Source organism: Acomys minous, assembly GCF_964271855.1.
Source record: "Acomys minous genome assembly, chromosome: 11".
NCBI lineage: Eukaryota > Metazoa > Chordata > Mammalia > Rodentia > Muridae > Acomys > Acomys minous.
The window spans coordinates 19562172-19587575 of record NC_140492.1 but is presented as its reverse complement, the minus strand read 5'-3'; the positions used below and the strand labels follow the sequence as shown (position 1 = coordinate 19587575).

At 37.0% G+C, this 25404-nt stretch overlaps 1 protein-coding gene across 10 annotated transcripts in view; it reads left to right on the top strand.

The window, feature by feature from the left end:
* The window catches only part of LOC311609153 (uncharacterized protein), a 495868-nt gene that overhangs the window by 181227 nt on the left and 289237 nt on the right, over positions 1-25404 (top strand). For all 10 annotated transcript variants that reach the window (XR_014783287.1, XM_084801967.1, XM_084801969.1 and 7 more), the window contains one exon: positions 8468-8515. Coding sequence is in view for 2 of the 10 variants with exons in the window: in XM_084801971.1 (XP_084658097.1) it covers positions 8468-8502 (35 nt within the window). In the remaining 8 variants the exon portion in view is untranslated. The remainder of the gene's footprint in view (positions 1-8467; positions 8516-25404) is intronic.

Below are 25404 nucleotides of genomic sequence, written 5' to 3'. Positions count from 1 at the left end.
AGATGGTGACTTGACTATGAGTTCAAAGCTACAGAAGTGTGTTGTTTACCCAAGTGACCATCCTACTGAAACAAAAAGCATTCCAGTTCCTTTAAATCATTTATTCAGGTGTAAATACATTTACAAATATTCACTGCATTTAAGAATCATGCTTGGAAAATAAGTATGATGCGTGTAGAAAAAAAACCTCTACGGCAAATGCTGTACAGTTTTAGAACAGAAAGTCATCTTCTCTGTGCTGCAAAAGAAAAGTATTCTCCCATTCAAAAAAGTAGTTTCCAAATCTAAAAACAAATCAATGAATGATAGTTACACTGAGAGATACACATGATACTTAGTTACATAACATTTTCAAATGACATTTGTGATGCCGTGCACTGAACGGCATACTTGAGATATTTTTATATACAGTGTAAATCTATAGGCCGTACTACTGTCCAAGTAGAGTGGTTTTAGGTGGAATTTCATCTGCATATTTACTCTCATATTTATGCTTTCACCAAGAGAAAATAATGATAAACAGGTAGGAATATGAAAAATCTTAAAATGGACACAAAAATCTTACACTGGAAAGCTGTAATAATTGAGCACGAAACTCAACTCTGAACTTCCAACTACTATTAAAAAATGTTTAGTCTGATTTAAAACTTCAAACTGAAACCTCACTTTCCATGTGAAAGGAATCTAAAGCCCAGCCCCTAGTCCTATCCACGGTTTTATGTAGCGAAGAGACAAGTGTGTAATTATTCAAAGCCATGTTTAGGTTTCATGTGTGCAGCTTTCTAGTAATTATTGTTTTTTATTAATAACATGAGTTAAAAAAAACTATCACTCTCAATTGGCATAACAAAACTTCCCTCTGCCTGTGTAGCATCAAATCTACTCCACTCAGCTATTGTGTATGTCCATATTTGTATGCACACCCCATGATGTTAGCACATGTTAAAGTGAACATTTCACCATTACTTCATTTTGCAAATTGAATACAATTATTTTGTTTTTTGTATTCCCTCTGGGATTCATTTTCCCCCACAGCTAAATGATTGAATGCATAGACCTTAATTCTCACCAGACTGCTCAATTTTTTGTTTTAATTTTTAAAAGCTCATTTCTCTATTATTTCTTGAAGGACCATTTTGTGTTACTAAAATCTATTCCTTACACATATTTGTCATTATATACTTTATATAAATCATAGTGTCATTTAATTATGCTGAGAATTCTTTATAAAACATTATTTAAGCTATAGTAATAACAGTTATGTAATATGAGCGTTATTTATAAGAATACTTTATTTTAGATAAGTATAACATTTCTGTACAATGGTTCCTCTATTCCTGTGGGTAGTGTGTATAGGTGTGGCTGACATGGTCTATGCATTTAAATTAAAGTAGAGATACAGTTTCATACCAGTTAAACTGTAAATTTTAATTTCTAAACTAGAAAGAGTTGTGTTGGAGATGTCTCTCAGTGGTACAGTACTTCCCTGGCACACCCGGGCTCTAAGTTGGATCATCAACCCTGAAAAACAGAACAATATATCCATCTATAAACACTATTCATATGCAAAACTGTGGTTTTAGGAGGGGAATCAGAGATTTGGCAATTTTAATAAGTCCAGTGGAGGCAATAGTGATGTGAACAGAAGCAGCATGCCAGGGAACGTGGTTTGACCTGATCCCTGACTCTACTCCTAAATCTGAATTAGTCTTCCCAGTCTTTTCCTATCCTCATGGGGGTAAGTAAGTGGGTCCCTGGCATTTTTTCCTGACTTCTTGCAGAACTTCTCTGTGCTTTGTTTTAAATCAATTAGAAAAGTTCTTGGCCATGAAAAAAAAAATGTAAGAGAGCTAATCGGCAAGACATCCTAAGATTCATGCTTTCAATACAACATGCCATGCTAGTAAGCTAATTTCTATTGAAATCTGTCCACCTCTCTTAAACTGAGAGACTCGGAATTAAGGTAATCGCTTAATGGATTTTTGAGACAGGGTTTCACTGTGTAGCCCTGGCTCTTATGGTACTCACTTTATAGAAGAGGCAGCCTCGAACTTACAGGAATCCACCTGCCTCTGCCTCCTCAATGCTGGACTGAAAGCTGGATGCCACCATGTTTGCCAATAGTTACTTTTTTAATTCTCCTTTTGCTGGTTCATTCATTTGTTCATTCAACAGACATCTATTGTACATCTACCCTGCATAGCTCACTGTGTTAGTTGGGGCTGACACAATTGACTACTTCCGTTTACTTCAATTTTCCCAATCTTTTCAAATAATTGTATTCATTAACTTGGCTATCACTCTTTCTCCCATATTTCTTCCTTCTTCAAGAATCACAAAGTCAAAGGTTTCAATTTGTCTTCTTGGAACTAATGGTATTTAATCAGACCCTGGGATTGGCCAGCCAACCCAAATAACTAAATTCAATCTCTAGATTTAGTGAGAAACCACTAAGGTGGAAAGTGATGGAGAAGTTCCCCAAGGTCACTTTTGGCCTCTATACTCACATGTAAGCACACCACCATGAACTCATCTGCATACCCTCATGAACACATACCACATTCAAGAACATACACACAAACGCTATGTGAAGAAACACTGGAGACTTTCACTTAAGTTTCTCTCCTGTGCCTTGGATACTAGCTTTGCTTTATATGCAAGAAATGGAGGTCCTGGGGGAATCTTGAAAGTTGATCTTGGCACTGGCTTCCTTGCCAAAAGAGAACCTTAGCACCAACTTGTAGAATCCAAATGCTAACCAATTGTCCTCCTGGGGTCTGAGTTCTGGGGATCTGAATAGTTGGCGAATTCAAGGTAATCTTTTGCTGGTTTTCTCTAAGACAACATCCCTCAGTGGACACAGTACAGCAGGCTGTGTGGAGTCTCAGCCCGGTTCACTCTGTAACCAGTCTTTTACCTGCAGAGAAGACACAAAATGTGAGTGTTAGCACTTCTCACTGACGAGAAAAATGAACTCGGGCCAGAGATAAGTATATCCAGGAAATTTGTCTCCGAAAATTCTGAAAGTTTAATGCCTTATTCTGAGTATTAATTTCTCCATGTATTTTCCATCACACTACTTCCCTATTTCCCTGTGAATCAGGTGTTAGAAGATATAAATTATGAATCAGTGTGAGCCTTTATTGGACACATTAACAGATTATTTATTTTCACTGCTTTTTCTAGAACACCCTAAAGTCACTCCCAGAGATGCAGCCTTTTTCTTTAATCCCATTATGACTTTGTCTCCATGTGAGACTTTTACTACCAAACATAGAAATTCTGTCCTTACCTTAATGAACACTTCTTGAGATGTGCATTACTCATGAGACACTGCCTCCAATTCATGGGCAAGCTACCCTCTTCTTTCACTTGCTTCATGGCACTTTTCACTCCCTGGAATAATCACCTTTACTTATTTGCTTGTAGATTGTGTGCCTCTTTAGTCAATACAACTTTATTACTTCGTTATGTGATAGACACTGTCATGGGAATTAGCAATGAAGCTGAGTCAATGATCATGCCCTAATGGAGATGGTCACTAATAAATATTGATAATAGCAACTATCTATATGTAGACTTAGGTGCCAGGAGGCAAATGACGCTCCTGAAGAAAAATAAAACAAGTTGAAGGATTAAATCTTGAAGGTCATTTGTGTCATTTTATATCTCATGTTAGGGATAAAAATTTCTTCTTAGGTGCTATCAATTCAAAGGTCAAGAAAAAAATAAAATATTTAGCTGGAGAAAAAGTGTTAGCAGCATGGGGAACTGAGAGTACAAAGATGAGGCATGTTTGCTTAAGTTCAAAGATGAGAGAAATGCCACGGTGGCTTCAGGGCAGTGTGTCAGGTATGGGTAGTAGGTGATGTCAGGAAGGGTTTAGATACAGGTGTGGTGACTTTGAACTTTGGCCAAGATCTAAGACCGTACTCTGAGTCCATGGAAAGCCCTTGGGCACCTCAGTACCTGGCTGTATAGGACGAATGAAGGGAAATCAGCATGATGATCTCTACTCCCATCTCACCATGAGCTCTCCCACTTCCTTCTCCCCTTCCTTCCCTCTTCTCTTGCTGCCTTCTTTCCTCCCTTCCTTCAGTGTTCCCTGTTGGTCTCCCACCTCCTCTGTCTTATTCCTTATTTTTTCATCCTCAGTTCCCTTCCCTTCTCTTCCAGTCCCTTTTCCTTCCGTTTCCTACTCTTCCCTCCCCTCAATTCCCTTCCCCTCTCTACTCTTCTCTTCCCTCCTCTTCCATTTCCTTCTGGTCCCTATGTTTCACAAATTTTTCCTTTTTTTGGGGGGGGGGGTTTGTTTGTTTTGTTTGTTTGTTTGTTTGTGTTTTGAGACCGGATTTCTCTGTGTAATCTTGATTATCCTAGATTCACTCTGTAGGCCAGACTAACTCCAAACTTACAGAGATCCACCTGCCTTTGCCTCCCTGAGTGCTGAGATTACAGGACTGCACCACTGAATCCTGCTTCATGATGTTAAAAGATTTAATTACGTTTTTATATCACAAAGTTTTGTTAGAAAGTGAGTAAACTCGGTTTAAAAATTAAAGAAACACAGCCTCTGCCAAATGATGGAGAATTAAGAAAACATTTCTTAACTAAATAGTGTAGAAAAAGAATCAAACTTGGTTTCCAGAGTTTGGGCATTACGTAGATGAAGGAATGGTTATCGCTGATAAAGACTAACATATCTTCGAGTAGAGATATTTGGAGGATGAGCATAAAGAGACTGATCCTGGATATGTGGAGATGCTGAGTGCCATATTGGATACATAAGTCTCACTTTCAGAAAAGAAGACTAGATTGGATTGACAATCTCAGTTAGGAACAGTCTTTAAGGAGAATGGACTTCCTTTGTTTTCCATGATCAAAATTTAGGCCGATGGCGTGCCAGGTCTTCAAGGGTCTCATGCAGAACAAGGAGGCAGTGTCTGCACTGCCACTGGGCTTTCTTGAGATCGTGACAGATATCCTTTTGTTGCTTTTTAGTTTTAATTTAATTTAAAATTTCTGTGGGTCATCTTTGAAACCTAGGTTCACATTGTAGCTCAGGTTGGCCTTGATTTACTCTGCACCCTAGACTGAGACTGAGCTCAGCAATTCTCAGCCCCCACATGCTGGGATTATGGATGTGACATGAGCCACTGGGACTGGCTTCTTGATACAGGATTCCTGAAAGAGTTACAGCAAGTAAATAAAGTATGCTGCAGACTGGAACCGCCTCATGATCTCTCTCAGGTCTAAGGCTTCCACATGGCTTTCTACAACTAACCAATCAAGGCATCATTGCTCATAATTTGGTCCCAGGACTCAAGGACTGTGTTTCCAAATTAAGTGGGTACATTAAAAAAAAATGTAGGTCCCTGCACTAAAATACTAGGCATAGCAAATCATAAGAAAAGCCATGGTCCAGGGATCTTCATTTTAACTCATTTTTTAAATGCTTCACTGCCACTGATCTGCATAAATGATTTGTTAATTGTGTTGTAGCATTTCAATATAAGGCAAAATATTTTTATGTAGTTTTCTCACACTATTCCAGCACAAAAAATTAATGATTGTTTATATAGTTTATGTATTTGAATTGCCCCACTCATATTCTAGGTTGTTGGGATTAGAATAGATTTTATTTCAATCATATAGTTTTTAATGTCATTTAAATTGCAAAGCTACACTTAACTGTTTTGCTTTTCCTCAAAAAATATAATATTAGGATATATGCAACTTTATGATAAACTAATCAAAACAGGAAAATTTTTATATCATGAATAATGAGCTATACTGCACTTAAAGTATCAGATATTTGTGATTTCCTATTTGGGACACATGACACAATTGTGTTCCATTTCCCATCCCTCATATGATTTAGATAGAGAGAGGAAAATTATTGTGGCCAAGCAGTGTGGTGCTGTAGCCAGAACATTTAGTTGCCAGCATTCCTTCTTACTTAAGTCTTTTTCCATATTTGACATGGCAGCATCCCCACTACCCTGCTTGCCCAAGCTACTCCAATTAGTCACACTCTCATGCCAGCCCATAATGGGTACTTAGAGTTGTGGAGAAATACACTTTTGTAACTTTAACTTAATAATTCAAGGGCACGATGCAAAGAATCCTTCCAATTATTAGCGTTCCTAACAACATGGACACCTGACCCTGAGTGGACATTTTTTTTTTATTAAGAAGGCAGATAACTGAACCAGCCTAAGGTTTTTTTCCACTCCTTCAATAATCAGGAGGAATCTGTGTTGGTATTTTGACCATTGGTAATTAAAGAGATGGGAGCTGTTTACATTGTCTCAGTTTACTATCAGGTAGTTTAACAAATTAAAATAAGAAGCAAAAATAACCAAAAATGAAGCTGTAAATCAATTGCCCCAAAGGTATAGATATTTTTAGTAGTCACATCCCTAACAAAGTATCCAGTATCAGTAATTTGGGGGAAGTTTCTATTCACTGTCCTTTGAGGATTGTGGCCACATGTCTTAAAAGACCTCTTCTCTGCACAGGAATTACAATAGGCCTGCTGTACTTTGCAAATGGAGTATAGTCCTCCCAAATGAAGGGCTGCTAACAAGTCAAGTAGATTCTAGACCTATAACTTCTGAGATGTTACTCTTAGTGATGCTGTGTCTAACTTAGTGATGCAGCATCACAAGGGGAGGAGGTGGTTGCCCCAGATCTCTAGCCAATCATCCCTTTCCTAATCAATAGGTAATTACCTACAAGGATTGTTTGTGATTTACCAGGTTCCACATACAGTTTCATAGAACAGTACTAAGGCACTGTAGCATCACTTTCAAATCAGGAAATTGTAATCAGGCCTAGCATAAAAAGTAGATCATTGATTAGTGCTCCACAGAGATCCCATTTCTCCAGCACGCAGATTAAAGATAAACTAATATGCTGAAGACTCTACTTAAGGAGCCTTTTAAAGTAAATTACAGGCACTAACAGTCAATTAAGCATTTTGGTTTGTTCCCTTCTGTGTCTTTTTAGGAATACAAACCCAATGAAGCTTATATCATTTTATTCAATAAATGCAAATTTATTTGTACTCTATTGTTAACAGTACAATGATTTTATTATCAATGTTTAGTATTAGTTTACGTCATTAAGCAGACTAACAATTATTTGTTCATGAGCTAAAGAGATGAACTAAGTTGTATCCCTGGAATGCATGTATAAGCAAAAAGAGAAAAGCAACTTCAAAAACATGACCTCCACCCTCCACACATGTACTGTGACATGTGTAGACCTAAAGGCACATACACACATCAGGCAAGTTCATACATATTCATACCACAGCAACAAAGCTAAAAATTTTAAAGAAATTACTTATTCATTAAACAAAAATAATATCTGCTACATATGCATGTGAGTAAACACACACACACACACACACACACACACACACATATATATATATATAATAAAATATTAGACCACATTGGCTTGGAGTGAAAAAGTTGAAACATTGAGTTATAATTTTCCATTCTGCTTTTTGGGTATTTTCATGGTCTGGAGAGTAGCCTTACTTAATGTTTGAGTTTCCAAATATTATGCCAGCTCTGAATGAATTAGGTCAACAGAGGAAAACATGCTTTCTGCTCCCTACACTAACATTCTGCTGTCTGAAAAACTGGATTAGCTCATCAATCATCCTGTTAATATTTGCTACTTAGAACAGAGTCTCAGTGTGATCCGTAAAACCCCCAAATCTTCACCTCACTTAAAATTATTCTACTTTCTGTTATGGATAAATAATTTTCAACAGATATCACAGAAAATAAAAGTGGATATAAATGAGTTACAAAAGTTATATAAAACAATTTATTTTTAAAAGTTAAAAAATGTACTTGAAAAAATGTATTTAACATTGCGATGTACCACATTAGATTTTTTTATTTTATATTTCAAAATTATGTTATGAAGGTAGCCTTTATTAGTAAGTTAGTAATGACTGTGATTGAAAAAAGTGTTCATATATTTATAGACATTGAACACATCAATAGGCAGAATTTCGTATCTATGCACAGGCTAATAATTCATTTCTAAAATCATTTTACCATTCAATTACCAATAATCATGGAAGCAACAGTGCAACTTGACTTCATAGAAACCTAACTACAGTGGGCTCACTTTAATAATTTAATTAATTGTATTTTATGAATTTTGATGTTTAAAAGACATGTATTTTCAGGCTTAAGAACTAAATTCTCAATGTGTTAAATTTTTGTTTAATTCTTTTCCTATAGTTTACAAGTATATTTATAACCAGCACAATAAATCTGACATATGTTAAAAGTGGAATTTTTAACTCTATTGTTAATTTTATTTTAGGAAGGATGCTTTAGTTTAAGCCCTCTTGGAGAATGTACGTGAACAATTTAGATATTGGCTCAGGAATATTCTGAAGACTGATAATACTTCAATTTATTTCTTTTCCATTCAGATGCTGATTACCAAGATGACATTATGAAAGAATAAGTCCAAAATAAAAGTAAGTCTTAAATATTTGCTAGTTCTGTCATTTAACGTTGCACTATAATACACCATATACCTACTGCATGGCTTTTCCCATCCTAATTTTGTAGGTCTGTATAGGATGTGTCTGTATAGGTCAGACACATAGATTGTAAGGTACTTATAACAAGCCAAACATTTTAACTCAACTTTTCTTTATAATAGCTTTGAATTTGGCAACCTGCAGTATAGTCCTCTTTTTGAAGAATATCAATAAAAGTAATTGCTTTCCCATTCAATGTCCATTTTCACTGAAAGCTTTATTTTCCTTTTGGAATAGTGCTTTCAGACTTAGTAACAGTGGAGCAATATTAGAGTATTGTTTCCCTCTACTGTGTTGAAAATACTAATATTCATGGTGGAGTTAAATGTTATTGATCAGAAGAGCTGCTAATTAAACTTAATAAAATTGATGATAGTGGCCATCTCGGTATTGATATTAGGAAACTCTTCTGAAATGCAATAGGATGCTTACAACTAATTTTCATACATTATCATTGCTTTTTGGGAATTGTGATTCCTAATATGCTTATTATTTATAATAAATTTTTAAATTATCAATAAATGTATTTCTTGCATAGACAGATGATAGATGGGTAGATAAATAGGTAGACAGATAGATAGATATAGTTGATAGATGATAGATAGTTGGTAAATAAATGATGATAGATAGATAAATAAATGATAGACATAGATTTAATAAAGCTGGCATTTAATAAAGCACCTGGCTGGCTGTGCCCTGCCTGCAAATAGACACATGCCTGAACCTGCTGCACAGGTGTGTATTGGAAGAGGAGTAGCCTTATACAGCGAGTATAATCGAAACTCTACATTTTTACTGGAATACTTGGGGGTTGTCTCATACGCAGAAAAATATGGTGTGTATAGGTATGTGTGTGTGCGTGTGTGTATAAATTTCCTAAATATATACAAATATTTTAATATAAAGAGGCATAATTATATATAAATATACAACTAGTTCTTGATAAAATTCAAAATAGACATGGACAAAGAAAAATTCATAACACAAGCCAGTTCATCTTTTGGTTATTCTTATGTTGGGGCAGCAAGTGATGGAACACGGCATGTGTCCCTTTGCATCAATGCCGTTGAGCCCTACTGTACTCAGAAAACAAAATACAAGTTCACACAGCTCTTGTTGCCAGGGAGGATACACATTTGTTCATGTGGTTTGTTTTTGCTTACAGAGCACTAAGCACAATGTATTTTAGCTTGATTCTCATAATAGCTTTTCCAATTAATATATGCACCAAGACTCCATAACAACAATCAGCTACCTGAAGCAGAGAAATGGTAATGATCTGCAAAACCCACGGATGTGTTAATTCTATGTGTAATTACAACAAGGCAATGACTGAGGCCCGTAGTGAATCAGGGAGCTGTCGTGTTATTAGGAGAGTATTTCTTCTCTGCTGTGTGGGTCCATGTGATGGTTTCCACAGTCCTTGTTGATGCCTCCGGTGAAGCACATGCTGCTTTGCTTTGAGAAGCATTCTCTCACTTGACAGGAAAAAAAAATCATACAGAAAAAAAAAACATATCCCCTGCCCCCCAAAAAAGCCAGGCATAGTGGCACAGTTCTTTCATCCCAGCTCTCAGGAGGCAGAAGCATTCAATCATATATTTAATAATATTTTAATGCTATTTAGTCCTTTATGTATTTTTAGGCTTCACAGAAATATGTTGATAGTTTATACTTATCATACTATGACTTCATTTTGTCTTTACATTCTTAAATTTTCCATACCAAAAAAAAATGGATTTTGTAATCTTGCAGAGCTTAAATCCTAGCACAGTAGAGGAAAGTTTCGAGTACTGACTGTGTGTGTGTGTGTGTGTTTGGTTAGCTTTGAGGCTAAAGCCAAGGCAAGAAATGTGGATCAAGCTGACTTAGCTCCAGCGAAGCATGAAGACAAAGTTGACAAGAATGAGCCAGTTTAAACCATCAATATTTATTAAACACTTACAATAAACCAGGATCTTTTCTAAACATTAAGGGTGTAGCAGTGAATACAAGACCAGGAAACAAGCTCTTACATGTAAGTGTCTGAAGAGAAAGTGGAGAGAGGACAGATATTAAATGAAAAAGAAAACCAAACCAAACAAAGCTCTTTATAAAGTTGAATATGTAAAGAAACTAAATAAACTGCATAAGAGGCTAGTGGGAGCATATATCATTAGTTTCTTTGGGAAAAAAATTAAATTGGGAGTAGCTGAGAAGAGATGAGACCTGAAAGTAGAAGGAAGGTATAATGTAATAGTTATGCTAAAAGTGGCATTCCAGGCAGAGGAAAAAGACAGGATCCCTTTGCAAGTGAAAATAATGTAGTTTATTTAAATAGCAATAAGGAGACCAGTAGGACAAGGTGAGCCTCTGTTTATCATATCAAAAATTTTTTCTTCATGTGTGTGTGTGTGTGTGTGTGTGTGTGTATGTGTGTGTGTGTGTGCATGTGTGTATGCACTTATAGGAATTGATTTTCTCCTTCACCTTGTAGTTTCAGGGGATCAGACTCAGGTCATCAGGCTTGGTAGCAAGCTCCTTTACCTGCTGAGCCATTTTTTTCTGGCTCAGGAGTATTGAATCTTAGTCAAAAGGGAAGCCATTCACAGCACTTGATCAAGTATGGTAATTGGTTTACATTTTAATGGTTTCACTCTATTCGATAGACACAATTATAGTATATGTTTTTAAACCAAATGAATATAGTGAGTGATTTTTAATTTATTTAATTTTTAAAACAATGTGTTTAATTAATTTATTTATTCATTTTACATCCTGATTTGAGGCCCTCCCTCCTCTCCTCCAAGTTCCACTGTATTGTATCTTTCTCTTCTTCCCTACTTTTCATAAAAGATCTCCCAATACACAAGCCACCAAGTGCATTAAATTGCATTAGGACTGAGTGCTTTCTCTTCCATTGTGTTCTGGCAAGACAGGGGGAAGTAATCAAAAAAGTTATTCTTGCTGGGCTTGGTGGCACATGCCTTTAATCCTGCACTTGAGAGGCAGAGGCACGGGATCTCTGAGTTCGAGGCCAGCCTCGTCTACAGGGTGACTTCCAGGATAGCCAGGACTACACAGAGAAACCTGTCTTGAAAAAAAAAAAGGAAATAAAGTTTCAAATACTTACATAATGTATATTGGTCACATCTATCTGCCACCAGCTCTCTTCAACCATAGTAGACCAAATGTCTGCTTTTCATATTCTCCTAGTTATTGTAATTGTTATTAATAATCCTGTGAATTTAGTTATTCCTGTCCATAGAGTGGTCACTTTTAGGGGGAGAGGGGCATGAACAACCTATCCACTGCCATATCCCTAAAGGATAATGACTCACCTTTGGCAGCCATCAATAATACCTTTTCCTCTCCATGATAGAATTTTGACTGGTTTGATGTTGGACAGGTAACTAAAGTTTCTGTGAGTTCATGTGTACAATAACCATTCATAAGAGAATTAAGTAAACTATGGAATCTTTAGTACAATATTGGCAGGTACTAAGCTCTATGTAAATGCTGAATTTTAGCCTTCTTCCTCCTCAGCATTGTGACTATTGTTTTTTTTAATTATTTTATTTTTATACATATACATTTATATTATCACACATATATACACTAGATTACCTATGGCAAGAAGAACCATGACACAATCAGGAATTATATAACTATTACATTCTTAGTGTTTTTGGCTATTTGTATTTGACAGCCTTGAAGAAGACATCTTTCCTGTCTTGGTGCATCTAAATTTCTGAATGTAAATCAATCTCCATCACATATTGTCGTTATCAACTTAGAACACCTATATAGACCTAAAAGCATCTTAAGTCATGAACAACTAAGCTTCCTTGTAAATCTAAGCCATCTGGACTTCAACACCCTCAGAGGCTTGAGAAGGGATAAACTTGATTACCTGAGTATGCCGGGAGTGCAGGTTAGTAGCTTTCCAAATGAAAAGATGACAGAGACAGTTTTCTACCTGACTAGTCACCCAAAACTCTCTATAACTTTGAAGCATCTTCTTCAGCCTTCTGGCCTAATATATCTGACAGACATATTTGTGAGGCAGGAACTATTGAGGACTTGCTTACCCTGTCTTGGCAGAGTTTGGCTGTCAATTCTGCCTGCATCCAAGCTTGTCCTTTTCTTGGGTAGAATTCTCTCTGTGGTTGAAATGAGGACCTTTTCCCCAGTGACTAGTTTGCCACATTTGAAGCCATCTCCATAAGGAGGTTCCTTAATGCTCATCATCTTCTTTGAGGTAGGCTGGGTGTTACCAGGAGTTAACTTGTCTCATTGCAAATGAATCTTTAAAGTAATAAAAACATTTTAAATGCCATATTCTCCATGTCTCTGGGTTTTTGAAGGCCCTGTCTTTCTATAGCATCTTATCTATCTGCTGTGCCTAAGATGTATATTCTTGTGATAAAAGTAGACTAGCAATTGACATGACCATGATTTAATCTATTAACATTTAATTTGTATACCTTATTTCTCCTAAACAGCTTGATAGCACTTTCAAAGCATTGGAAATAAACCTTGTCTTATAATTGAGTTATATGTGTATAATAACTCAGAGTAGAACTATATATATATAGAGAGAGAGAGTATATATAGAGAATATATATATATAGTGTGTGTGTGTGTGTGTGTGTGAGTGTGAAGAATATCTTATATTTGAATTATATACCATTGTATCTAGAACTTATTTTGCATCTGTATACAAATTCTACATCAGTGAATTTAAAACTTTAGGCATTAAGTTGAGGAGTAGATTCACTAATCTACTTTTTGTCCTATCTTCCCTGTACATTTCTATATTCCCCCTTCTTTCTTTTCAACACTTTTTCCAAACAGGAAGTCAATATCCAGTGTGCTGTGAGGAATACATCCTGTCAGGTCTGATCCAATGTCAGTGTCTTATTCTTTTGTTATGAAAGCATATAGTTCCTTGCAAACATTATACAGTCCTAAAATTATAAGTGTATAAAAGGTGTGTGTGATGCATGTAACAATTAAGGCTGCATTTCTGCTCTTTGTATGAGCAGGAAAAGAAGACATCTGTAAATCTTCATTCACGCCATATGAAGAATGGCTTCTAATAGTAATTCATAGGGGTTCTGTAGTCAACAAGAAGCATTGTCTATGCCTAGACACTCATGTCTCAGCCAGTCCCAGAGCTAGTCCCATATGGTGGGATTAGCAATATAAGTTACCTGCTTGTTCTGCAGATTAAATTCTTCACATCCTGATTGTAGCTACCTCCCTCATTCTCTCCCGATCCCCTCTCCCTCCCTCATTCCCTCTCCCTCCTTTCCTTAGTATCATACAGGGGAGCCCTCTTCCCCTATTATCTGACCTCAGCATATCAAGTGTCTTCTGTATTAGCTATAACCTCTTCTTCTGTAGCCTGGCATGGCTGTATTGCCAGGAGGAAGTGATCTAAGTTTGGTGGCCAGAGTGCATGTCTGAAGTAGTCCCTACTCTCCAGACATGGGATCCACAAGGAGACTGTGATACTGCATCCAAGCAGTAGGTCTAGGTTCACATCATACATGGCCCTTAGTTGATGTTTCTGACTCTGTTTTGTAGTGTAGTTATCCTGTATTATGTGGTTAATGTCCGATTATGAGTGGACATTAGTCCATTAGTCATGTCCATTATGAGTGGACATGAGTATATACCATGCATGTCTTTCTGGGTCTGGGTTACCTCACTCAGAATGATCTTTTCCAGTTTCATACATTTGCCTGCAAATTTCAAGGTTTCCTTGTTTTTAATAACTGAATAGTATTCCATTGTATAGCTGTACCACATTTTCTTTATCCATTATTGAGTGGAGGGACATCTAGGTTGTTTCTAGATTCTGGCTATTACAAATAAAGCTGCGATGAACATTGTTGAGCAATTGTCCTTAATGTATGGTAGAGCATCGTTTGGGTATATTCCAAGAGTGGTATTTTTGGGTCCTGAGGTAGGGTTATTCCAAATTTTCTGAGAAAGGACCAGATTGATTTCCAAAGTGGTTGTACAAGCTTGCACTCTTACCAGCAATGGATGAGTGTTCCCCTTTCTCCACATCCTTGCCAGCATGTGCTGTCACCTGAGTTTTTTATCCTAGCCATTCAGATAGTTGTAAGATAGAATCTCAGAGTTGTTTTGAGTTGCATTTCCCTGATAACAAGGGATGTTGAGCATTTCTTTAAGGGTTTCTCAACCACTCGATATTCCTATGTTGAGAATTCTCTGTTTAGTTCTGTACCCCATTTTTAAATTGGATTATTTGGTTTGGAGGTGTTTAGTTTCTTCAGATCTTTATATATTCTGGATATTAGCCCTTTGTCCGATGTCAGGTTGGTAGAGATCTTTTCCCAGTCTGTAGGCTGTCGTTTTGTTCTGTTGACAGTGTTCTTCATCTTGAAGAAGGTTTTCAGTTTCAGAAGGTCCCATTTATTAATGGTAGATCTTATGGCCTGAGTTGTTGGTGTTATGTTCAGGAAGTTGTCTCCTATGCCGATGAGCTCAAGGATCTTCCCTACTTTTTCTTCTAACAGATTTAGAGTGTCTGGTTTTATGTTGAGGCCTTTAATCCATTTGGACTTCAGTTTTGTGCAGGGTGATAGATATGGATCTATTTTTATTTTTCTACATTTGTTGAAGATGCTATCATTTTTCCATTGTATAGATTTGGCTTCTTTGTCAAAAATCAAGTGTCCATAGGTATGTGGGTTTACTTCTGGGTCTTTGATTCGATTCTATTGATCAGCCAGCCTATTCTTATGCCAGTGCCATGCTGTTTTTATTACTGTTGCTCTATAGTACAGCTTGAGATCCAGGATGGAGATTCCTCCAGATCTTTTATTGTACAGGATCATTTCAGCTATTCTGGGTTTTCTATTTTTCCAAATGAAATTGAGAATTGATCTTTCAAGGTTGGTAAAGAATTTTGTGGGTACTTTTATGGGAATTGCATTGAATATGTAGATTGCTTTTGATAAGATGGCCATTTTTACAATGCTGATTCTCCTGATCCATGAGATCTTTCCATCTTCTGAAATCTTCTTGAAATTTTTTCTTCATATTTGAAGTTTTTTCATACAAATCTTTCACTTGCTTGCTTAGAGTTACACCAAGATACTTTATATTATTTGTGGTTATTGTGAAGGGTGTTGTTTCCCTAACTTCTTTCTCAGCCTCTTTGTCACTTGTAAACAGGAGGGCTACTGATTTTTTGAGTTGATTTTGTATCCAGCCACTTTGCTGAAGGTGTTTATCAGCTATAAAAGTTCCTTGATAGAATTTTCGGGGTCACTTAAGTAAGCTATCATATCATCTGCAGATAGTTTAACTTCTTCTTTGCCGATTTGTGTCCCCGTGATCTCCTTTAGTTGTCTTATCGCTCTAGCTAGGACTTCAAGTACTATTTTGCAGAGATACAGAGAGTGTGGATAGCTTTGTCTTGTCCCTGATTTCAGTGGAATTGATTTAAGTTTCTCTCCATTTAGTTTTATATTGGCTCTAGGCTTGCTGTATATTGCCTTTATTATGTTTAGAAATGTGCATTGTATCCCTGCTCTCTCCACGACTTTCAATGTGAATGGGTGTTGGATTTTTTTTAATGCTTTTTCAGCATCTAAGGATATGATCATGTGTTTTTTCAGTTTGTTGGTATGATGAATTACATTCATGGATTTCCATATATTGAACCACCCTTGTATGCCTGGGATGAAGTCTACTTGGTCATGGTGAATGATAGTTTTGATGTGTTCCTGAATTAGGTTTGCAAGTATTTTATTGAGTATTTTTGAATCAATGTTCATAGAGAAATTGGTCTGAAATTTTCTTTGTTGAGTCGTTCTGTGGTTTAAGTATCAAGGTGACTGTAGCCTCATAGAATGAGTTTGGTAATGTTCCCTCTGTTTCTATTTTACAGAATAGTTTGAAGAGAATTGGTGTTAGTTCTTCTCTAAAGGTTTGGTAGAATTCTGCACTGAATCCATCTGGTCCTGCGCATTTTTTGTTGAGAGACTTTTGATGACTACCTCTATTTCCTCAGGAGAGATAGGACTATTCACTTTGTTTACCTGATCTTGATTCATTTTGTTAGTTTGTAGCTATCAAGAAAATTGTCCATTTCCTTTAGGTTTTCAGATTTTGTGACATATAGGCTTTTGATGTAAGACTTGATGATTCTTTGGATTTCCTCAGTGTCTGTTGTTCTCTCTCCCTTTTCGTTTCTGATTTTGTTGATTTGAATACTCTCCCTCTGCTTTTTAGTTAGTTTGGCTAAAGATTAGTCAATCTTGTTGATTTTCTCAAAGAACCAGCTCTTGGTTTCTTTAGTTCTATGAACTGTTTTCTTTGTTTCTTTGTTTCCAATCTATTGATTTCAGCCCTGAGTTTGATGATTTTCAGTCGTCTGCTTCCTTTTGTTCTAGAACTTTCAAGTGTGCTATTAAATTGCTAGTATGGGATCACTCCAGCTTCTTTATAAAGACACTTAGTCTTTTCCCTTAGCATCGCTTTCATTGTGTGCTAGGAAGTTTTTAATTTCTCTTTTTATTTCGTCCCTTATCCAGATGTCATTGAGCAGAGAGTTTTTTTGATTGTTGAGTCCCATCTTTAATCCATAGTGGTCTGATAAGATGCAAAATTTATTTCAATTTTCTTGTATCTGTTGAAGTTTTCTTTCTGGCCGAGTATGTGATCAATTTTGGAGAAGGTTCCAATAGGTGCTGAAAAGAAGCTATAATATTTGTGTTTGGGTGAAATATCTGTAGATATCAGTTAGGCTCATTTGTTTCATGATGCATATTAGTTTCCTTGCTTCTCCACTTAGTTTCTGTCTTGATGATCTATCTATTGGTGAGAGTGGGGTGTTGAAGTCTCCCACTATTAATGTGTAGGGTTCAATGTGTGTCTTAAGTTTTAGTAACATTTCTTTTACAAATGTGGGTGCTCCTGTGGTTGGGACATAGATATTCAGAATTGAGAAAACATCTTGGCTATTATTCATTTGAGGAGAATGTAGTGACCTTCCCCATCTCTTTTGATTACTTTTGGTTGAAAGTCTATTTGTCATATACTAGAATGGCTGTTCCAGCTTGTTTCTTAGGTCTGTTTGCTTGGAATGCAGTTTTCCAACCTTTTACAACTGAGGTAATGTTTATCATTATTGCTGAGGTGTGTTTTCTGTATGCATCAGGATGATGGATCCTGCTTTCACATTCATTCTGTCAGCCTATGTCTTTTTACTGGGGAGTTGAAGCCACTGACGTTAAGAAATATTCATGATTTGTGTTTGTTAGTTCCTTTTGTTTTGATGTTGGTGGTGGTAGAGTGTGTGTGTTTCTGAGTTTTGGATTTGTAGATGTGGAGTTACTTACTTCCTGTGTTTTCCTAGGTGTAGTTAGCCTTCTTAGGTTGGAGTTTTCATTCTAGGACCTTCTGTAGGGCTGAATTTGTCATTAGGTACTGATTAAACTTGGTTTTGTCATGGAATATCTTGTTTTCGTCATCTATGGCAATTGAAAGCTTTGCTGGGTATAGGAGCCTGGGTTGGCATCTGTGGTCTCTTAATGTTTCCATGACTTCCATCCAGGCCCTTCTAGCTTTCATGGTCTCTGTTGAGAAGTCAGATGTAATTCTGATGGATTTGCCTTTATATGTGACTTGACCTTTTTCTCTTACTTCTTTTAATATTCTCTCTTTGTTCTGTACATTTAATGTGTTGGTTATTATGTGGAAGGAGGATTTTCTTTTCTGGTTGAATCTATTTGGAGTTCTGTAGGTTTCTTACATGCTAATGGGTATTTCTTTATTTAGATTGGGGAAGTTTTCTTCTATGATTTTTTGAAATGTTTTCTGGGCCTTGGAGCTTGGAGTCTTTTCCTTTTTCTATTCCTATTATTCTTAGATTTGGCCTTTTTATAGTGTCCCAGATTTCTTGGGTGCTTTGTGTTAAGAACTTTTTAGTTTTAACATTTTCTTTGGTTGATGTATTGATAACTTTGATTGTATCTTCCACACTTGAGATTCTTTCTTTCATTTCTTATATTCGATTGACATGGCTTGTGTCTGTTCTCTTCCCTATGTTTCCAACTCTAATATTGCCTCAACTTGTGCTTTCTTTGTTGCTTCTATTCCCCTCTTTAGATGTTGAATAGTCTTATTCATTTCTTTCTCTCATTTCATTGAATTTTCTTGTAATACTTTCTAGGATTTATTCAATTCCTTCATCTCTTTGATCTCTTTGTATGTATTTTCCTGTAGTTCTTTATAGGATTTATTCAATTCCTTCATCTGATTGAGTGTATTTTCCTGTGTTTCTTTGAGTGATTCATTTTCCTCTTTCAAAGCTTCTATCATTTTCATCACCTCACATTTAAAGCCTTCTTTTTGCGTTTCATGGGTGTTCATATCTCTAGGGCTTGCTGTCTTAGGATCACTGGTTTCCTGTGCTGTTATACGGTTCTCTCCTCTGTTGTTACACAGCTCTCAGTTTTGTTTCTAGTCTTCTTGCGCTGTCCTCTAGTCATCTGGTTGTCTCTGAGTTAGCAGGCATTGGGTTTCCTCCAATGAGATCGCTATCTGTGTCCCAGGTTGGCCAGGCAGATTGAGAACAAATAAGGAGAACTCCAAGCCATAGGTTGTTTGCTATCGCTCCCCAGATGCCTCCTTACGATGTTGGACAGTGGGTGTTAGAGCCTGACCACAGCTCAGCTCAACTGGGTTCTCTGACTTTATTCCAGTTGGGTAAGGCAGGGAAGGATTTATTGAGCTGATATATTTCTAAGCCCAAAGTTACTCAGGAACCCTATAGTCCTTTTCGAAATGGCAGGGCTCTATCTGCTGTGTTACAGATGGTTCTCTGTGTCTCCATTTGGGCAAGGCCAACGGAGAGAGATTAGAGCTCCAAGCTTCTCAGGAAATAGCAGTGAATGTGGGATATGGCCTGCACAAATCTCTGGTCTGTGACCTAGGTGGATCTGGCCAATAGGCTGTAGGTGGGCGTGGTAATATCAGGGCCAGAACCTTCTAGCAGGATTGCAGTTAATGAGTAATATGGCCCAAGCTGATGTCTGCTCAGTGGGCTTGCCTTGTGTCTTAGCTGTATCTGAGTGGTATGCTTCAGGTGGGTTGCATTTATAGACCAAGGCCTGAAGTTGCTGGATGGATGGCAGCTAATATGGACTGTGGACAGAACTGGATTCAGCTCTGCCAGCTACATGGTTTGTTCTCAGCTAGTAGGCAGTTTGGAGTGTTCTAAGAGATGAGGTCTCTAAGCTGCTCATAAGTTCCACAGGCCCTCTTGGTATGGCAGGGGAATGTTTATCTGCTCCATGATCCAGCCAGTGTAGGCCAGCAAGCAGCTGGGGTTCTGAGATAGCTCAGAGCTCAGAGGTTCTTGGGTGTCCCACACTCTTTTCTTGGGAGGCAGCTAGTGTGGATTGTGTCTGTGCTGGGAATAAGCTCTGCCCGTTCACTCTCTATCTCAGATCCAGGAAGGGGTCGGAACCACCCATGCTCCACACAGTTTGGATCCCTCTCACCTGACAGTCAGAACACTGGTGTTTTGTAGTTCTCAGTTTGGTCTTTAGGTCGCTGTGCAGTCCTGTATTTCCTGCTAATCAGATGCAGTGTGCCATCAGTGCTGCCATCTTGCCCTAGCTTCACAAGTACTCTGTGACAATTGTTTTTAATACCAAAGTTATAATATAAGCTTTAGGGGAAAATATCAGCACTTTGCATGCAGAATAGTATTTGGAAACTGGAAGCTAGTTCTCTGTGAGCTCTGCTGACATGCAGTTATTGCTTCTTCAGTTTTCTGTAAATCACTTTAAACAAGTTATAAAGTGTAGAGTTCAGTGGTGTCTTATTGTTATTGCTTTTATTATGGGTGTGATATTTTCATTTGTTAGTGTTGTTCACTTGCTTGTGCTTCATCCTGGAGAAGTGACTCACAGTGCTCATTTTAACTAAAATTTCACATATCGATTTATGTATTTAAACACAGAATTTTGTTAAAAACATAGAGGCAAATGGATACACTGTTCTTTTTTTTTTTTTTTTTTTTTTTTTTTTTTTTTTTTTTTTTTTTTTTTTTTAGGTCTGACACTTGAACTTACGTAGTAGTGTAGAAACTTTGTGTTAGTGTCTCTGGTGCATAAAGAAACTGGTTAAAGTTTCCATGTTGTTTGTTAAATTCAAGAAAAAAAACATGAAATCATTAAAAGCTACTAGTGTTGTTCTGAAATACATAATAATTCTTCATACTTGCCTTTTAGTAAATATCTCTAGCTTAGTAATAACTGAGTATGTCTGTTTATGTCCAATCCTGAGGCAGAACAGAACAGAGCTGAAGCTCAGCCTGGTCTCAGATGAGAGGTTTGCAACCACTGACAGGGGTGATCCTGAACTCATTCTGGATTTTAGCTGCAAATGCAGCTGGGAAAGTTGAATTTGAAAATACCAAGACTTTCAAACTGCACATGTCTATGTTCAAGCACTTGTATGTTTGTGTGTATGTGTATTTAAAATTAAGTATTTATTTATAAAAAAAATAATGTCACAAGTTCCAAACAGGATGGAGTGCTCAGCCACAGAAATGTAAATTCAGTCTGATCTGCCAGTGGCCCAGTACCTACATGCCTTCTGAAGTTTGTCAATCTGCATCATAGCTCGTTTTTCTCTTCATGTTCTTGCTCAACATGCACACATGCCTAAGCTGCCTCTAGACACTGTCACATTGTGTGAAAACACGATGCAGTTTTCCCCCCATAGGACTGTCAAGGTTGAATCTCTGTATCCTGCCTTGGTCATGAGTACAAACAACATGAACTCTGGTGCCCTGATTTGATCACTTGGCTTTGGTGAAGAGGCCTAGAGGCACACAGAAAAAGGGGAAGCAGGCCATATGGATGAGATCTGATAGGCTGTGGTCATATGATGGGGGAGGTGGTCCCCTGTTGTCAGAGGTCTAGAGAAGGGGAATAAGGCAAAAGAGGGAGGGAGGGAGGGATGGGAATATACAAATGAGAGGATAACAATTGGGATGTAATCTGAATAAATTATAATTTTAAAAAAGAACAAAAAACAAGGTACTTGAGAGCAGGAAATAGAGGCTAATAGTAGGCAATAGATAGGGACAGACAACAGTTCTCCTTACCCAAAATACAGATTCAAGTAAATCCTTGCTCAGGGATACAATTAGCCTCTTTGCCTGACAGTAATGCTTTGGAGGCTCCATTTTGTGCTTTGTGAAAATGCAAGTGTTGTAACGTGAGCATTTTTCTTACTTCATAGCCCTAAGTACAAACCAAACACGTGCTCCTTGATAGTTAAATAAGCCAAATGTTTTTTGGAAGAATAAAAATTCTAGTCAATGATAAACCAGGACATCCAGGGTTGGACTTTGTGCAAACCCTCTCAAGTTTGATTGGACTCAGCTCAGTCCCCAAGAATCTGCTTCTTCTAGAAAGCCATCCAGACCAAGGCTGCTTAGAGCACTGTCGAGGAGCCAGGGGGCTTCTAAGAACTGGCAAGTACCCATCACAAACCATAGAACATTGAAACCCAAGAACTGAGTGGAAGCTTCTAGAAATTTCGAAGACCTTCACATGACTCTGTTATTTTGTGCACATTGATTCAAATAATACATATAAAACATATAGATGTTTTAATATCTCTAATTTTAATATCTAAAATTTCTTGCTTATTTCTGGTTAGATATTAAGGTGTTGCTTACTACTCAGAAAGAGATAGGTGAGCTTTTCTTCACAGTCAGAGAAGCACTGGCCTTGTACTTCCCAGCCTAGCATAGGTCATTATAGGACAGCTCTGACCAACATTAACATGTGTTTCTCATAGCCTGGAACATCAAGACTACAATGAGATTGCATAATTATATCCCCAAAGGAGGTTACAGTTTGATGAAAAACCTCCCTTGCTTTCTTTAAGAAAATTGTTAAATATTCATGTGAAAACATGCAGAACACAAGCAGTCATATTTAAATGCTAAATAGGATATCAATAGAATTGCATTTGGATGTGCTAAAATCCTACATCATTTTATATGCGCTGATCTATTTCCTCCTACTATTTAACTTCAATTGGACATTTCCTTGTGGTGCTCATAGAGTATTTATGAAGACGATACCTAGCAAAGTATGAATTTTTCAATCCAATATGATTTTCCATGAACATCCTGAACATTTGCATTCAGAAATTATGTGTGGTCTCATAAATAGATAAATAAAAGGTCTTAAATCCCCAGAGATAAAGTGCTTCCTATATGTATGCTAAGGAAGCCTATTCTTCATAAACAGTTATTTATTTTCAAGATCTTACCAAAGACAATTATTTATAATGGGTTATTCTCATAGAAGTAAGACAAGGAAACAAGACTTTTTAATTTGAAACACCTGCAGAGCATAATTTGAACATAAATATCAATAAAAAGTTTTCACTAAGTTATCTCTAAGTCGTTGATCCTTCTATAGAACCAAAAGCTACTGAGACCTCGCCCACAAAGACTCATTGTTTTCTGGTGCCTGTGACAAGCTGGAACATGCTTTGTATTATTAAATTGTTGTTACTGCCCTCTAGTGGCAACAAGTAATCTTTGTTATTATTCCACCTATAAAGTCTAAGTCACGCAAGTTCTGGACATAAAAGGCTAGCCACAGTTTGTGTGTTGCAGAGAATTAAATATTGAACATAACCCCGTGTCATGTGATCCAGGTGTCTGCTCACTGAAAAAGCTAAAATAGTGTATGGGGACAGAAGGCTGGAGCTTTTACCTATGTGTCTGGTGGGTTCATCTTGTGAAGAACCAAACTTCAAATACTATTTCTCAAAGGACACAGTTTTCACTTTACATGTTTGAATTCAAATTGTCTTCCATATGCTCAAAAGGATGAGTCTCAAAAATTAAGATAGATTATATCAAGTCTGCCCAAAACTTACAGTGCATATTGTAAGGTGGAGACTTTGTGAAGTGCAGATTCGGGCTATAGGAGCCGGGATTCCTGCCTCACTGGTGTTGATGCTTTCTGGCTGTACATGGTCAGCTGTAATTTGAACAGCTTGTGTAGGTTTTCAGAGAAAGCTCAGGAATGAAGATCCTCTCCTAGAATGTTCTTTAGTGTGGAGTTAGCTTACAGTATGAAACAGTACTCATTCAATGCTTTGTTGGAAAAAGAATCTGTTGATGGGGTTTACTCTTTACCTTGTACGTAACCTCAGGGGGAAACTAAGCAAATCGAAGCTTTAGTCTCATCACTTGTGTATATACCTACATAGAATCATTAGTGCATATGTCAGCCACAGCAGTATCTGTGGTTCATATAAGATGTAAGTGACCTAAAATAAAATGTATTTATATATTAAAAGTAAGTAATTAAAACTTTATATTATATGTAAGACCCAGAGTGCAATAAAATGTCAGCATTGCCAATAAGTGTCACAGAGTAAATTTGCAGGCACACATAAGCATCTGCCCTAGAAAGTTCCCGTCAGCGCAGAGAGGATTTTGACATTTCCATAAAAGAAATTTAATATATGAATCTGTGAAAGGCGTTACCTTGAGGTTTCACCAAATGGTAAAATAAATAAAAAGTCAGAGAATGATTCTGTAATAAAATTCAGTTGAGTATGGGAAACATAAAGAATGATATTAAAGAAATGTTGAGACTATTTACTTTTGTCCTTTTTCATCACCTGGAACCAAGGGCAGAAGGGAAGGGAAATGCATCAAGTTTAACATCAAATTCCCACCGTGCCACAGCACATGGAACCCACATGAACATGAAAGGGCACAGCCCCTGGGTAAACCTAATAACGTTTTAAGCATTCTGTCAGGGAAATGGACCATTAAAAATATGTATTGTTTCTCAAACAAATCAGATTGCATATGTTTGAATTCTGTCATCATTGTGCCATTAATAATTTTATGTAGCTTGAATGCTGTGTGGCATCCATACTTTGTGATACATTATCCAGGTGAGAGAAGTGTTTGTATGTGTAAAGTTTTAAGTAAAAATAGAGACATTTTAACAATGTATTTGGAAGAAAGGGCATATATTTATGTTAAAAACACTTCTTTTTCATGAAGTTGTTCTCTAAGTTCATATGAGTTGATACTTCTTAATTTTGAACCCAAGGCTTACTGCTTTCTCTGGAGAGTTCTGAGCTTCAACTTATCATGTATTCCTACTGGACTTCAGAATAGCATGTAACATATTAGAAGGATCTCAAATTATGAGTTAGAACCAGAGTAGCTGAACCTAACCAAAGTTGATATTAACGGCTCATTCTGTGTGCTATCAATAGAGATGTTTTAAATCTCTATCCAAAAGTTCTTCCTTTTTATGCTGCTTTGTAGTGAAAGTGGTTCCTATAGCTCTGCAGTTTGGGAGTCAGGCTTGAGCACTGGAAAACCAGCGGGCAGATTGGAAGCCAGCGCAGTCCGTCGAACATGGGCAGCACGATGATGCGCTCTATGAACAAGGTTGTTAGACTTTATTTATTGGATGATGGAATTCAGACTGATGCTGTAATAAAAGGATGAAGGAATTACTGAATTTGGTTTCTAGAAATGCAATTCCAATGTCTTGTAGGAACAAAAGGCTGACACTTGGGGCATATACACAAAAACAAATGGCAAGCAATATACTTGCCATGTTTATATTCATAGCAGCATTATTTACAGTAATCCCCAAAATGGAAAAAAAAAAAAAACAATCCGGAGGGGAAAAAATGTAGCATATACGTACTTTAAGGTATCATTTCAGCCTTAAATAAGGGTGAATTTCTTGTCCACATGCTTTCACATCAAGGTACTT